Here is a 13,678-nt window from a genome sequence, read left to right as displayed (position 1 = left end):
TCCTCAACCCCAACTGCTCCCCAGATCTACCCTGAGAACAGAAATACCTTTCATATTTAAGCTCACAGTCATATGCTCAGTCTGCCCATGGAGTTGCAGGGGAAAAGTCAGTTCCCATCTTAATATTGTACAAGCACAATTTGAAACTTACCTGTGAGATGGCTCCTCATAACATAGTATGGATTAAAATAACAAGTAATGAGCTCCAGGACAATATGACAGTATGTGTTAGCTTAAGTACTGTAAAGCAAATGCAGAAATGGTGTATCATCCAGGCTGATCATGGCCAGCAAAGCTATTTTTAGCTCAGTACACCTATCTAAGACCCTTTATTCCAATACATATACACTGTATAAAACATTTCAGGACCAGAGCTGACTTGAAGCCTCACAGTACAGAAGACAAACAAGCAGACATTTGCCTGCAGCAGCTTCCTGCAGCAGCTTCTCTTAACTGAAACTATCACTCTCTACTCTCTGAACCATGTCCCAGGCCATTCCACTTCCCACAAGGCAGCTGTCAAGCAGAGAGAAGAGGCAGAGGATGCTATTTAAGATATAGGCTAATCATAACATTATCTGAATTAACATCAGGGTGCTGCAAAAATAGAGATTCATATTTTCTTCATCCCAGCCACAAAAGACAAGGATTCTTCCAGGCAGAAACCTAATGACTCCAGAAATGGTGAAATGAGTTAGCTCATCGGGTGATCCCAAAGTGACACCGATTACCTGAGAAGTCTACCCAGACTACAAGAAAACATGAAATATCATCAACAACTCTGGGGAACCATGTTATTTCTACTTACATGTTCAAGTCACAGTTACATAATGGTTCTTCTATCATTAAATACCCATAGTACATGACAAATCATTAAATGCAAGGCTAGAATAAGGATCCTGAAAAGCTGATCTCCCTCCTCCTCCTCAACAGCCACACATGGTAAAGCAAAAATTAACCTGTGCCTGCATCATAAAAGCCAGCAGGTAAAAGAACAAATGAAAGAAATAAAATCCTTCTTGCACTTGTGATGTTCAACCACAGTCCAGGTGGGGGGGGTCCCTAAACGGCTCTTCACCCGCGAGTCCCTGCCTACATCACAGACTCGTCTGGGTTGGAAGGGACCTTAAAGACCATCTAAGCTTCAATCATAGAACCCCAGACTAGTTGAGGTTGGAAAGGACCTTAAGCTGATCCAGTTCCAACCCCATGCCATGGGCAGGGACACCTTCCACTGGAGCAGCTTGCTCCAAGACCCTGTGTCCAACCTGGCCTTGAACACTGCCAGGGATGGGGCAGCCACAGCTTCTCTGGGCACCCTGTGCCAGCGCCTCAGCACCCTCACGGGGAATAACTTCCTTGTACCTAACGTGAATCTTCCTCTATCAGCTTAAAGCTTAACCTGCCCACTGCGGCCAGGTGAGGTGGCACCTGCCTCAGCAGCCACCTCCTGCCTGCCCAGACCCCTGGCCCCGCCGCGATCCCCGCGCAGCCCGCGGGCTGGGACACGTCAGGCTGCGTGTGGGCTCCGCGGATGCGGGTGGGCACAGCGCAGTGAACTTTTCCAGACGCCAACCGCCTCGCCGGGCTCGTTCGTCACACACCGAAGCTCACACGTCCCTCCTCAGGCAAAGTTTCCCCCTCGCCGCCAAGGCCGGCCCAGCCATTTCGATCACCAAAAGCACCCACAAGCTGCGGCGGGCCAAGGGGAGGGGGCGGCGGCAACAGGTGGTGTTGGTGCCGCAGCCCCACAACACAGCAGCGCTCGCTCGACCGGCACGGCGCGGCCGTCTGCCCGACAGGCTGCGGGGCGATGAGCTGCTCCACCCCTCTGCAGCCATCCTGCCCGCTCCTGCGAGCACAGCGGCCACACTTACCTGCACCGGGCCGCGCCTCCGCCATGCCAGCGCAACCCCCTCCCCACGGGGCCGGCTTCCTGCCTGCCGCGCATGCGCGCAGACAGCTCACTCCCCCCTCCCTCCCTCTAATACCGCCCGCCCCCCCGGGGGAGCGTTGCGAGGCGCGCAGCCGCAGGAGGGCTCCGAGCGGGCGGAGCGAGATCGGAGCCGAGCCGAGCCGGGCCGGGCCGAGCCGAGCCGAGCCGAGCCGAGCCGGGCGGGAAAGCGGGAGCGCGCTGTGGGGCTGCGGAGGGCGGGAAAGGCAGCGGCGGCAGCACGGGAGTGGTGTCGGTGTGCTGCGGTGTGCTGGCAGTCATAGGGACATGGCGTGGTGTGCGCTGGAAAGGACTTTGAGCTCATCCAGTTCCAACCCCTGCCACGGGCAGGGACATCTTCCACTAGAGCAGCTTGCTCCAAGCTCTGTCCAACCTGGCCTTGAACACTGCCAGGGATGGAGCAGCCACAGCTTCTCTGGGCACCCTGTGCCAGCGCCTCAGAACCCTCACAGGGAAGAGCTAAATCTAAATCTCCCCTGTTTGAGTTTGGACCCATCACCCCTTGTCCTATCACTATAGTCCTGGAGGAAGAGTCCCTCTCCAGCATCCCTGTATAGGATCACAGAATCAACTGCGTTGGAAAAGCCCTTTAAGCTCATCCAGTCCAACCGTTCCCAGCACTGCCAAGGCCACCACTAACCCATGGCACTGAGGCCTCGTCTCCACGCTGTGTGAACACTTGCAGGGACGGTGACTGCAGCCCTGCCCTGGGCAGCCTGTTCCAATGCCTGAGCACCCTCTGGGGAAGGAATTGTTCCTCAGCTCCATCTAAACCTGCCCTGGTGCAGCTTGAGGCCGTTTCCTCTTGTCCTGTCCCTTGTTCCTTGGGAGCAGAGACCGACCCCACCTCACTCCAACCTCCTGTCAGGCACTTGTAGGGAGCCATCAGGTCCCCCCTGAGCCTTCTCTTCTCCAGACTGAACCCCCCAGGTCCCTCAGCCGTCCCCCATCACACTTGTGCTCCAGGCCCTGCACCAGCTCCATTGCCCTTCTCTGGCCCTGCTCCAGCACCTCCATGTCTCTCTTGCAGTGTACCCCCTTCAGACACTGGAAGCTGCTCTCACATCTCCACGCAGCCTTCTCTTCTCCAGGCTGAACAGCCCCAATGTTCTCAGCCTGTCTCCAGCCCCTGAGCATCCTCACGGCCTCCTCTGGACTTGCTCCAACAGCTCCATGTCCTTCTTGTGCTGAGGACACCAGAGCTGCACACAGTGCTGCAAGTGGGGTCTCAGGAGAGCAGAGCAGAGGGGCAGGATCACCTCCCTTGACCTGCTGCTCACGCTGCTTTTGATGCAGCCCAGCACATGGCGGGTTTCTGGGCTCAAGCGCACACTGAAGCCGCTCATGTTCAGTTTCTCATCAACCAACACCCCTAAGCAGTCCTCTGCAGGGCTGCTCTAACACAGCTTGATGGCTGCAGCCTTTCCCTGACATGGGCTTTGAGCGCTGGCAGCATTCCAGAGCCTGGCTCAGGGCACTACGTAAGAGAGATGCATAGGGCAGAAAGGAGGGATGTGTCATCAGGGATATATGACATCCTGCACTGCTCTAGGGAGGCGGCAGAGCCACACTCTTGTCATCCCAGATGAGTACTGGAGCTGAAGCCTCAGGTGGGAAGCCCACACCAGGATTCCCATGCTCCACAGAACACACGCTGTGTGGTGCTGGAACCCCGGTGCTGAGCCATGGTGTGATCACACCTCCCTGCAGAAGTTTGCAGTGCCATGGTTACCGTACCAGAGCAGTTCTGTGCTGCAGCGTGGCTCCACTGTCCTCACAGAGCTGCTTATCTTTCCAGACACTCCAAATTAAGTTCACGTTCAGAAGTCAGTCTTCCAACATCTGACTTTCATTGAAAAAGGCCTCCTGCTGTTTGTGAAACAACATCTGTTCTTACACCATTATCAACCTCAGGAATCACTCCTCACTTGACAGATCAAAGTGCTGGGCAAAAGAGTTGCTGTTCAGATAACGAAAGCCTTCATCTACATGTAGAGGTATTGTACTGTCACTTATTAAAACAGACTGGAAATACAGTTCTAGAAACCCACAGAAATATCCAGAAGATTGAAAGGGACAGCTTTTCCACCAAAAAAACCTCTCCAATAATCCATAACATTGAGAGATACAGACAATACGCATTGTGATTGTCACATAGAGACTGTCTGCTGAAAATATAGGAAACTGAGGCATTAATAACAATGCTCCATCCTTGGCAGTGTTCAAGGCCACTTTGGACGGGGCTTGGAGCAACCTGCTCTATTGGAAGGTGTCCCTGCCCATGGCAGAGGTTTGGAACTGGATGAGCTTTAAGGTCCCTTCCAACTCAAACCAGTCTGGGATTCCACAGCTCTGCAGAAGGACACATCAGGGTCACTGCTGCACACAGTGTCTGCATTCTGCCCTCCAGACTCCCCTGGTGAAATTCTGGCATCAGAGTTCCACCTGCTGCGTAGTTCTTCCCCTTCTCATGGGCAAAGTTCATGGCTCCAAAGCCCTTAAAGCACCAGTGGGCTTATTGAAGAAACATTACCTGTTGAAATGCAGCCAGATTCCTGCCCCTGCTGCAAAGGAAGCTTGCAAAGCAGTATGGCAACATCCACGTTTTGCCATGGATTTTGAGTGTGTTTGAAGTACTTTGCTGTATGTAAACATTGTGGCCATCTGAGGTTGCAAAGAAAGGTATGTGGCAGTGGCATCATTTCGGAGGTGATGCATGCCTTTCCTGCTACTGTCAAGGTTCCCAGACAATTCTATGTTATGACTGCAGAGATGTGACCACAACATTCATATAGAACTACCACAGGTTTTTAACACTGCTTTATATGATAGTCACAGCACTACTAATTCAGTGTCTACACTTAAGTTTGACCAAAATAGCCTTTTTATCTTTTCATTGCCATTTTTCCTTTTCAGTTCAGGGATAGGGGCAAGGACCTCCCCACTGTATCTTATGCCCTCCATTAAACTGTACGTTTTGTATGTACTTCATGATGCTAGAATATTTATCTCCACATACTTCTGCCATTTATCACTCATTTCTTTTCTCAGTGGCTGGTTTTTTTTTTCCATTTGGACACTAGGACTATCAGGAAGCAGCAGGGACCGACTGCTCCATATGGAAAATAGAGCTGGGACCCAGCAAATACCACAATACCTGAGCAAGAAGAGCAGAGCAGGTTCACTAACACTTCAAGCAACAGGCCTGTAGTGACAGGGCAGCTCAAGCCAGAAGTCAAGACTGGGTAAGGACCAGAGGGAGGTAGACACAAACGTACCTACAATGTAGTTCAGGCAGACACTAAGGACAGAAGCATGAATTTCAAAGTAGTGTGGGAAGGAATGAGGGACAGGCACCCACTGAATCTTCTCAAAGCCTGACAGCTACGTATAAAAGTTGGCACTGAGGCCATCCAAACCCCCGTGGTGGTGGGAAGGGATATGGGGAAGATGTATTCATGGCCCTTACAGTCACAGACCTCTCCTATATGCAGTAGGGATGCTGGTGAACAGCCTTGCCTTCAAGGGAGATGGGAGATGAGGTAGGGAAGCAGAAGGAAGAGAATCCTTAGCTGTAACTTGTCAGTGCCAGCATGCCAAAGAAGATAAATCTGCTAATAGAAACATATTCTCCTGAGCTGGCACCATGATGTAGTCATTTTTAAGTGGTCATAATAAGGTCAGTGACTGCTCTGGAGATGCCTTGACATGAAGACAGCAAGGTTGCCATGATGAGGTCCTGGTGAGGAAGACAAAGTGGACTACAGCCAATCAACTGCAAGTCCAGATGTTCAGCATGAGTCTCACACAATAAATACCCTTTTGTGCACAGGATTTCTTGGAGTTCCTGATTTTTAAAGAAGCTGCTCCTGGGTGTTTCCAAATGCCACTGGGGTTACTATCCCTGCAGCCAGAAGCAGCAGTTTAACACAGTTCCATCTACCCCTCCAGAAGGCAGAGTTCTAAGATGCTGTGTGCATTTTCCATTGCATCACACAGTGACATTCTGTTTCTTTTGTCCTTTCCTTCCCTACATAAATCCCTTATAGACAAGAAAAAAAAAAAAAATGAAAAAATCCACCAGTTTGTGCTTTGATTTAAAAAAGAAAAAAGAAAAAACCCAATGAAACCACATAAAATGAAGAAACTTGTTAAAAATGGAGGGGCAGCTACAATAATTATGTCTTTGTGGGTTACATGGAGAATTTAAGGATACCATACTGGAGCTCAGAGCAAATACATATACAGGTAAAAAGGAACCTGTCATGGGTCAGCAGGAGGGCCAAGAGAGCCTGTTGCTGGGGACAACTTTTCAGAAGCCTCCTTCGAAAACCTAAATTTGGTCCTAAACTCGAAAATAAAATCCAAACTTGTGACAGATGAAAAGTAAACCACACCATGAGACAGGCCAAAAGGGTCTGAAGAACAACTTGCATAAGGCATATAATCTAATAATAAATCCCATTTTGAACACTTCAGGCTCTGGAAGCCTGCCAGGCAGTCTGCAGCACCAGGGAGATTAAAAGAAATACAGAGAGAAGGACAGAAAATTGAAATGAATTCTTTACATCTCTGTTCATTACAGCAGAGCTGGATGAGATTCCCAAGCCAGCTCTTCTTTATGGGGGGACTCACCAGGGCTTGTGTCTTAGAAGAGTCGGTATGGGACATAGAGGTTATGGAACTTACAGGCAGAATTAATACTAATAAATCCCAAGGAGCAGATGGTGTATAACCAGCAATTCTGAAAGACTTCAAGGGAGAACTACAAACTATCCTCTGTCATCAAACTGCAATGGTAGCAGGAGACAGGGATGTGCCAGCTGTAATGTCATTTGTTTATAAGGATGTCATAAGAAACCAAGAATAGTATAAGCCTGATGTCTATAGCAGGCAACTCAATGGAAACTGAAGATAGATTAGAATTACTGAGCATATGCATGAAAGTGCTGTCATACAGATGAGTCAAAATGGCTTTTGTAAAGGGAAGAACTGCCTCGCACTCCTAGCGAAACGTTTATGGGTGAACAGGCTTGTGGCTAAGGGAGATAGACCCTGGAATCCTGACCATGGATTTCTGGAAGGTATTCAGAGATGTCACTCATCAAAAGCTCTTAAAAGCCACACTGCCAAGAAATAAATAATGGAGAGGTAAATAGCTGGTTGAAAGGCAGGAAATATGAAAGTAGGAGTCAATAGTCCATTTTCACAGTAAAAGCAGGTCACCAGTAGAGTCCCACAAGGATGTGTTCTGGAACCTGATCTGGAAATGGCAGTGTCAGTCTGCTCTGGAACAGTGTTATTTAGGGCAATACAGGCAACGTCAGGCTGACAGCTGCAAGCAGAAGAGTCTTAGGATATTGGGTGGCTCTTCGCCCATTTCCTGGAAAGGCTCTTTAGAAGGGAAGGGGCAAGATGAAGAGCAGGCATTACCTCAGGAACAGCTGGGACATAATCCAGATGTGCTGTGGCACTTTGTGCTCTCAGCTCTGCACTAGCAGCATTTCCCAGTTCTCAGCAGCCAACTCTTCCAGCAGATGGAACAGCTCAAGCCACACAGACAGCTCCCGTTGAAGATCTCTGTGCTCCTCGTTCAAACAGTACAGGCCAGCACTGCCTCCTGCAGCCCCAGCTAGGAAAGCCCGACTCTCGGGAGCAGCCAGCCACTGCACCAAAGCCAGATGTGCTCTGCATGACTTAGCAGAGGAAAAACATCAGCAGCCTCGGCAGAAAGTGTAAGTGGACACATCCTGTGAGACTGCTGCTGTGGATATGAACTGTGGTTGCCTGCACATGCATTGGAGAGGCAGAAATGAAGAGGCTGAATGTGTCTGTGGAGAATGCAGCCAGGGAAGGGAGCCAGGGGAAACTTGGAGAACTTGCCAGCATACAGATGCAGATGGAAAGAGAGAAATCAGAGCTATTTATTTATTTATTGGCTAAATATGACAGAAGGCCTTTGCAGCCCTACCTACATGGCCACCACAGACCAGACACAATTAATGTCTATTGTGAGCCAACACCCAATAGTCTTCCCCTAGACTCGTAAGAGTCAGCCACAGGAAGGCTCCAGTGACTTCTTTTCTTTCCAGAGGGATGTGCTTACATAAGACAGGGCCCAGCAGGGAGTCACAGAGATAACTTTTCATATATATGGTTTCTGTACTGTAATTTCTGAGGCGTGCAGCACAGACCTGGGACACCAGAACCAACCCTTCCTTTGGAAGCAGGTCCTAGTGCTGCTTTTCCTGATGAACAGCTTATGGAGGACAAGTTCTGAACTCCCCACATAGCCCTTTTACCCAGACAAAAAGGTGGCCTACAGCAACTGCTCCCTTTCACACATTGCTAAGATATTGGATGAGCCCTGCAGGGCTCTGCAGAGCTTGCATCTTGGTTTGAAGCCTTCAGCTCTGCTGTCCTAGGTGAAAGAAAGGGGCAGGTTTCCTCACAGGCCTCAGAAGGTGGTGAAATCTGTCTGGCATGAACTGAAAGTGCTGTGAATCACCCACAGACAGCATGTTGTGTCACCAGGAACTAAGCACTGATCACCAGTCTGCAGGTAGTGTCATTTTAGAATGGCATCCATAGAGACACGAGAAGAGTGAGATGTGCATGGCATACTAGAAGGACATGCTGTTGATTAGGACCAAAGACCTTTATGCTGAAGGACTCCTGGCAAATAGCTTCTGATTTGCATGCAGCTGACACCCTACTTTGGGAGAAGAAATTAGCTGTATAAACACAGAATCACAGAATCAGTAAGGTTGGAAAAGCGCTTTAAGCTCATCCAGTCCAACCGTTCCCCAGCACTGCCAAGGCCACCACTAACCCATGGCACTGAGGGCCACATCCACACGGTGTGTGAACACTTGCAGAGATGGTGACTCCAGCCCTGCCCTGGGCAGCCTGTTCCAATGCCTGAGCACCCTCTGGGGAAGGAATTGTTCCTAATATCCAACTGATGAACTATATCTTGGAAAATTTCTGAGCATCCATAGTTCTACCTGGAAAATTTCAATGAGTAAGTAGTATTATGTGCCACTGAGATGCCCAGTATGAGCACAAAGCATCTCCAGTGCCTTCATGCAAAACCCAACATATTGGACTTACCATGTATATCCTTCTCAGTTAACTACACTTCCAACCAGAACACAAGGCACTTGCTCCATGTGCATCTGTCACGTGTACAGCTGACGTGCAGGGGATCTGCAGCAACGTGCAGTAGTCACACAGGGATGTGACTACTGCACCGAGTAGTCACATCCCTGTGATTTCCAGTCAACCTTTCCTACTTTATGTAACTTCAAGGAACAAAATACAAGAGGAGTCTGCCAATGTTGTGTCATCCAGTTTACCACAATCAGTTTAAGCATATTTTTTTTTTAAGAAAGATCTTAAACTTTAAACGTGGTGGATTTCAAATAGATTCTTGAAAACAGAATGTTCTCCTTCCTCTACCACTTCTCACTCAAATATCAGATGCAAACAACTAAAAGAATTCAGTGCATGCAGTTAAAGTACACAGGAGGACCATGCCAAATAGTTTAACCACCTCCCAGTACTGAGGAGAGGCACTAAGAATGATACTTTAGGCATGATGCAGAAAAAATCTTTGATGCCATGGTAACAGAACAAAGAACTAGAGCCCCTCTCAGAGTTATTTTGATAATCAGAAGAGACTGTACGTCTGAACTGATGAGCAGCCTATGGCAACAAAGCTGTTTTCCAACATCTGACAAATCAGGGAGGCAAAAAAAATCTAAAATAGAAGTATTACAGTACTGAAGAAATATGCGCAGAGCACTCAGAAAACAGGGTAAAGAAGGAGAAGCCAGAGGAGGAAGATAAGAATACGGCACATCATTTTCACCCTGAACTTGGAGTTGGCTCACTCAGACGCCTACACGATGTCCATGAGACTATAGGGAACAGAAGCTTTTTGTGTCCTGTAGTACACTCACCTGAAAAACCTCCTGTATATTTCTTCTCAGGTCTGAGTCTTATGCAGTGATAACCCAGCAGATGAGCTTGCAATGCTGCTGTGTCTGGATTTGTCTTACACTAGAGGAAAAACCTGAAAAGGTGAGTGAAAATGGAGCTATTCAGAAGAGCCAAAAATCACGTATTCTGCTTCAAATTCCTTTACTGTCAATTTTTGTAACAGAAACTCCTAATTCTGCAGAATGTGTGTGTGTGCATATGGATCTGGATAGAAAGTGAGGGGAAGAGGGAAAATAGGAAGACATTTGGATATACCAGATAGCCAAAAGGTAAAGGACTCCTTCTATGACTATGATTAGCTGGCAGCATAATTAAATAGCTGTTTCTCAGACTCAACACTGAGGCTGACACCGTTCAATATCTTCACCAATGACCTGGAAAATGGTGGGGAGCAGCCAGTTCCTCCAGGAGAATGCTGTGGGAAATGGTGTCAAAGGTTTTACTAAAGTCCAAGTAAACAACATCCACAGCCTTTCCCCTATCCAGTAAACAAGTCATCTGGTCATAGGAGATCAGGTCAGTCAAGCAGGACCTGCCTTTCATAAACCCATGCTGACTGGGCCTGATCTCTTTGGATACCCTGAATATGCCATGTGATGGCACTCAAGATGATCTGTTCCATACCCTTCATTAGGTCTTTTGAGCCCTTCTTGTGAATGGGCATCATATTTGATAACCTCAGGTCAACTGGGACCTTCCTGGTTAGCCAGTACTTGATAAATGATTGAAAGTGGCTTGGTGAATGCTTCCACCAGCTCCCACAGTACCCTTGGAGTGATCCCATGTGGCCCCATAGACATATGTCTAAGTGGTGTAGTGCTACATAATCTTGGATTATGGGGGCTTCCTTCTGGTTCCCATCCCTGTCTTCTAGCTCAGGGATGTGGGTACCTGGAGAACAACTGGTCTTACTACTAAAGACTGAGGCAAAGAAGGCACTGAGTACCTCAGCCTTTTCCTCATCCTTTGTCACTATGTTTCCTGCCCCACATCCAATAAAGGATGGATATTCTCTTTAGTCCTCCTTTTGTTGTTAATGTATTTATACTTTTTTGATTGTCTTTTACCACAGTAGCCAGATTAAGTTCTAATTTGGCTTTGGCCCTTCTACTTTTCTCCCTGCATAGCATCACAACGTCTTCGTAGTCCTCTTGAGCTGTCTGCCCCTTCTTCCAAAGGTCATAGACTCTCTTTTTTCTCCCTGAGTACCAGCAAAAGCTCTCTGTTCAGCCAGGCCACTCATCCCCCCATCCCAGTTCATCTTTCAGCACATAGAAATGGCTTTCTCCTGTGCCTTTAAGATTTCCTTCTTGAAGAATATCCAACCTTCCTGGACTCCTTTGTCCTTCAGGAGTGCCTCCCTCTGCAAGCAACTGCCTCCTATCAGTCAAGCACCTTTGAGTCAGAGCTGCTTGAAATCCGGCATGCATTTTTGTTTGCAGTTTGCTCATAGTGTGATGTTCTAACCTCTGACTCCTATTCCTGGCTAGCAGGAGGTATTTTATTTCTGGCTTCTTCCTTCTGCTAGTTCACATCTCGGTTTTATTATGCAAATATTAGTACTTGTCCACTGCTTTTTTTTTTTTTTTTTTTTTTTTTTTTGCAGCATTTAAGCATTTTTTTTAAATAATAGAATGGTTTGGGTTGGAAGAGACAAACTGCAGTCTTCGATTAATAAGAGTTTCTTTCACACTTGCTATAGTTAATAAACTTCACTGTTATAAAGCTGAGACTGCCAGAGACTATGGTGCTATCACATTGACAAGCTGTGAAGATGGTTTGGCATCTTCATTTCCTCTGCAGAGCCTCTCTGTTTGCACCTCTCCTTAATATGTCCTTCAGTTACCAGTGATGAGAAGGGGACAATTTTGTGCTATGAATGACCACTTGAGTGTTGTTTGCACAGAACTTCTTTGGGAACATCAGTGTTTGATTCTTTCTGTTCCTCATTCATGAGAAACAGGAAGGGCAGGTTATGCTGTGTCTATGAGCAATAGTGAACAAATCATGTTTATGTGCTGCTGGCTATTTCAGTTCTGCTCAATAAACACAATAACCCTGCAGGCATCATTTAATTCTTGTTAAATGTCCCCGTTTAGCAAAGAGAGCATTCACAGCTATCAAGAATGGCCAAAGACCAAAGTCTCTGTGACTCAGACCTCCTGGCACACACATCTTAGCTCTGTATAAGTCTACTGTTGAACTCACAAAGCTTTTGAACTTCTAGATTTATAACCTTCCTCTTTTAGATCCCAATGCCCTCCCATCGTCATGCATCCTCTCTGAACTCTGATGTGCTCATCACTTGAGACATAACGAAGCAGAACTTTGGAACTCTAAGCCCTACCATCTCTCTTCTTCTTGGCCTGAGTTGGGTGAAATAAAAAAAATCCCATGTATTTTACATTATGAATTCATACTTTAATTTTTAAAATCTCACTTCTTTTTTTTTTAAAGGAAATGCATTTAGTATCTAATTTTTAGGGTGTGCTGAAAGAATTTAAAAATACTTTCTTCTTGTCAAGGAATGGGAGCTTGACACAAAATATTAAAATGGCAATCCAGAACTTTCATAAGATTACTTGCCAAGTTCTGCATGTATTCAGAGTCTGAAGCATTGAAACTTGTGAGCTTTTATACCAAGGGAGTATGGACAACTAGAGAGTCTGGGCATCTTCGATGTTAAAAGAATCCTGAGGATAACATTCTTGCTTAAGCATGAATAGTGACATGAAACACCGAACTCTTATGAAAACGTCTATTCATTTATGACTGATAGAACATAGTTTCTTTCTGCAGAACCATGTCATTAACTATCTCACCATAAAGTGCCTTGTTATCTGACCTAACCACTGGGAGAACCTCTCAAATTGAAACCGAATTGCACTGAGCTCCATTCCCTAGGGAGCGTACTTCACACGGGAAATTTACTGACTCCAGAGAGAGATTCATTCTCCCCCTCTGCTGTGCTCTGGGGACACCCCCCCCTGCAGCCCTGATCCAGCTCTGGGGCAGCAGCACAAGAGGGACGTGGAGCTGCTGGAGTGAGTCCAGAGGAGGCCATGGAGATGCTGTGAGAGCTGGAGCAGCTCTGCTCTGGAGCCAGGCTGAGAGAGCTGGGCTGGGTCAGCCTGGAGAAGAGAAGGCTCCTGAAGGGGAGACCTTAGAGCAGCTCCAGTGCCTAAAGGGGCTGCAGGAAAGCTGGAGAGGGGCTTGGGACAAGGGTCTGTAGGGACAGGCCAAGGGGAATGGCTTTAACCTGACAGAGGGGAGACTGCGATGAGCTTTTAGGCAGAAGTTCTTCCCTGTGAGGGTGCTGAGGCACTGGCACAGGGTGCCCAGAGAAGCTGTGGCTGCCCCATCCCTGGCAGTGTTCAAGGGCAGGGTGGACAGAGGGACTTGGAGCAACCTGCTCTAGTGGAAGGTGTCCCTACCCGCGGCAGGGGTTGGAACTGGATGAACTTTGAGGTTCCTCCCAGCCGAGCCCTATGTCTCTATGAACACCACGCTCCACAAGCTGCCGCCTGGCCCAGCTGAGCTGCAGCGCTCCCAGTTTAAGAGCTGGTTTTGTCACCACGGCTCGGCTCAGCTCCGCTCCCACCGGGCCGCAAGGGGAGGGGAGCTCCAGCGGAGCGCTCAGGCCCCGCCCCCAGCCGCCCCGCCCAGTCTGTCACGGCAATGGAGCAGGGCTGCCCTTGTCCGCCGTAGGGCCGCAGTAGT

The 13,678-nt window shown here is 48.0% G+C and overlaps 2 protein-coding genes across 4 annotated transcripts in view; one reads left to right on the top strand and one right to left on the bottom strand.

The window, feature by feature from the left end:
• Positions 1–1,976, bottom strand: part of NFX1 (nuclear transcription factor, X-box binding 1) — a 51,171-nt gene extending 49,195 nt beyond the window's left edge. For all 3 annotated transcript variants that reach the window (XM_061374987.1, XM_061374988.1, XM_061374989.1), the window contains exon 1: positions 1,878–1,976. In XM_061374987.1, the coding sequence (XP_061230971.1) occupies positions 1,878–1,902 (25 nt within the window). In that variant the 5' untranslated portion in view covers positions 1,903–1,976. The remainder of the gene's footprint in view (positions 1–1,877) is intronic.
• Positions 1,698–13,678, top strand: part of HUS1 (HUS1 checkpoint clamp component) — a 51,644-nt gene continuing 39,663 nt past the window's right edge. The window contains exon 1 of the transcript XR_009728715.1: positions 1,698–1,702. The gene's annotated coding sequence lies outside the window, so the exon portion shown is untranslated. The remainder of the gene's footprint in view (positions 1,703–13,678) is intronic.

This window comes from Neopsephotus bourkii, unplaced genomic scaffold (genome assembly GCF_033783945.1).
Source record: "Neopsephotus bourkii isolate Nb327-2 ecotype Australia unplaced genomic scaffold, CSIRO-AGI_Nbou_v1 NB_1655, whole genome shotgun sequence".
NCBI classification, from domain to species: Eukaryota; Metazoa; Chordata; class Aves; order Psittaciformes; family Psittacidae; genus Neopsephotus; species Neopsephotus bourkii.
The sequence above is the reverse complement of the archived record's forward strand: the minus strand, read 5'-3'. Positions and strand labels throughout refer to the sequence as shown.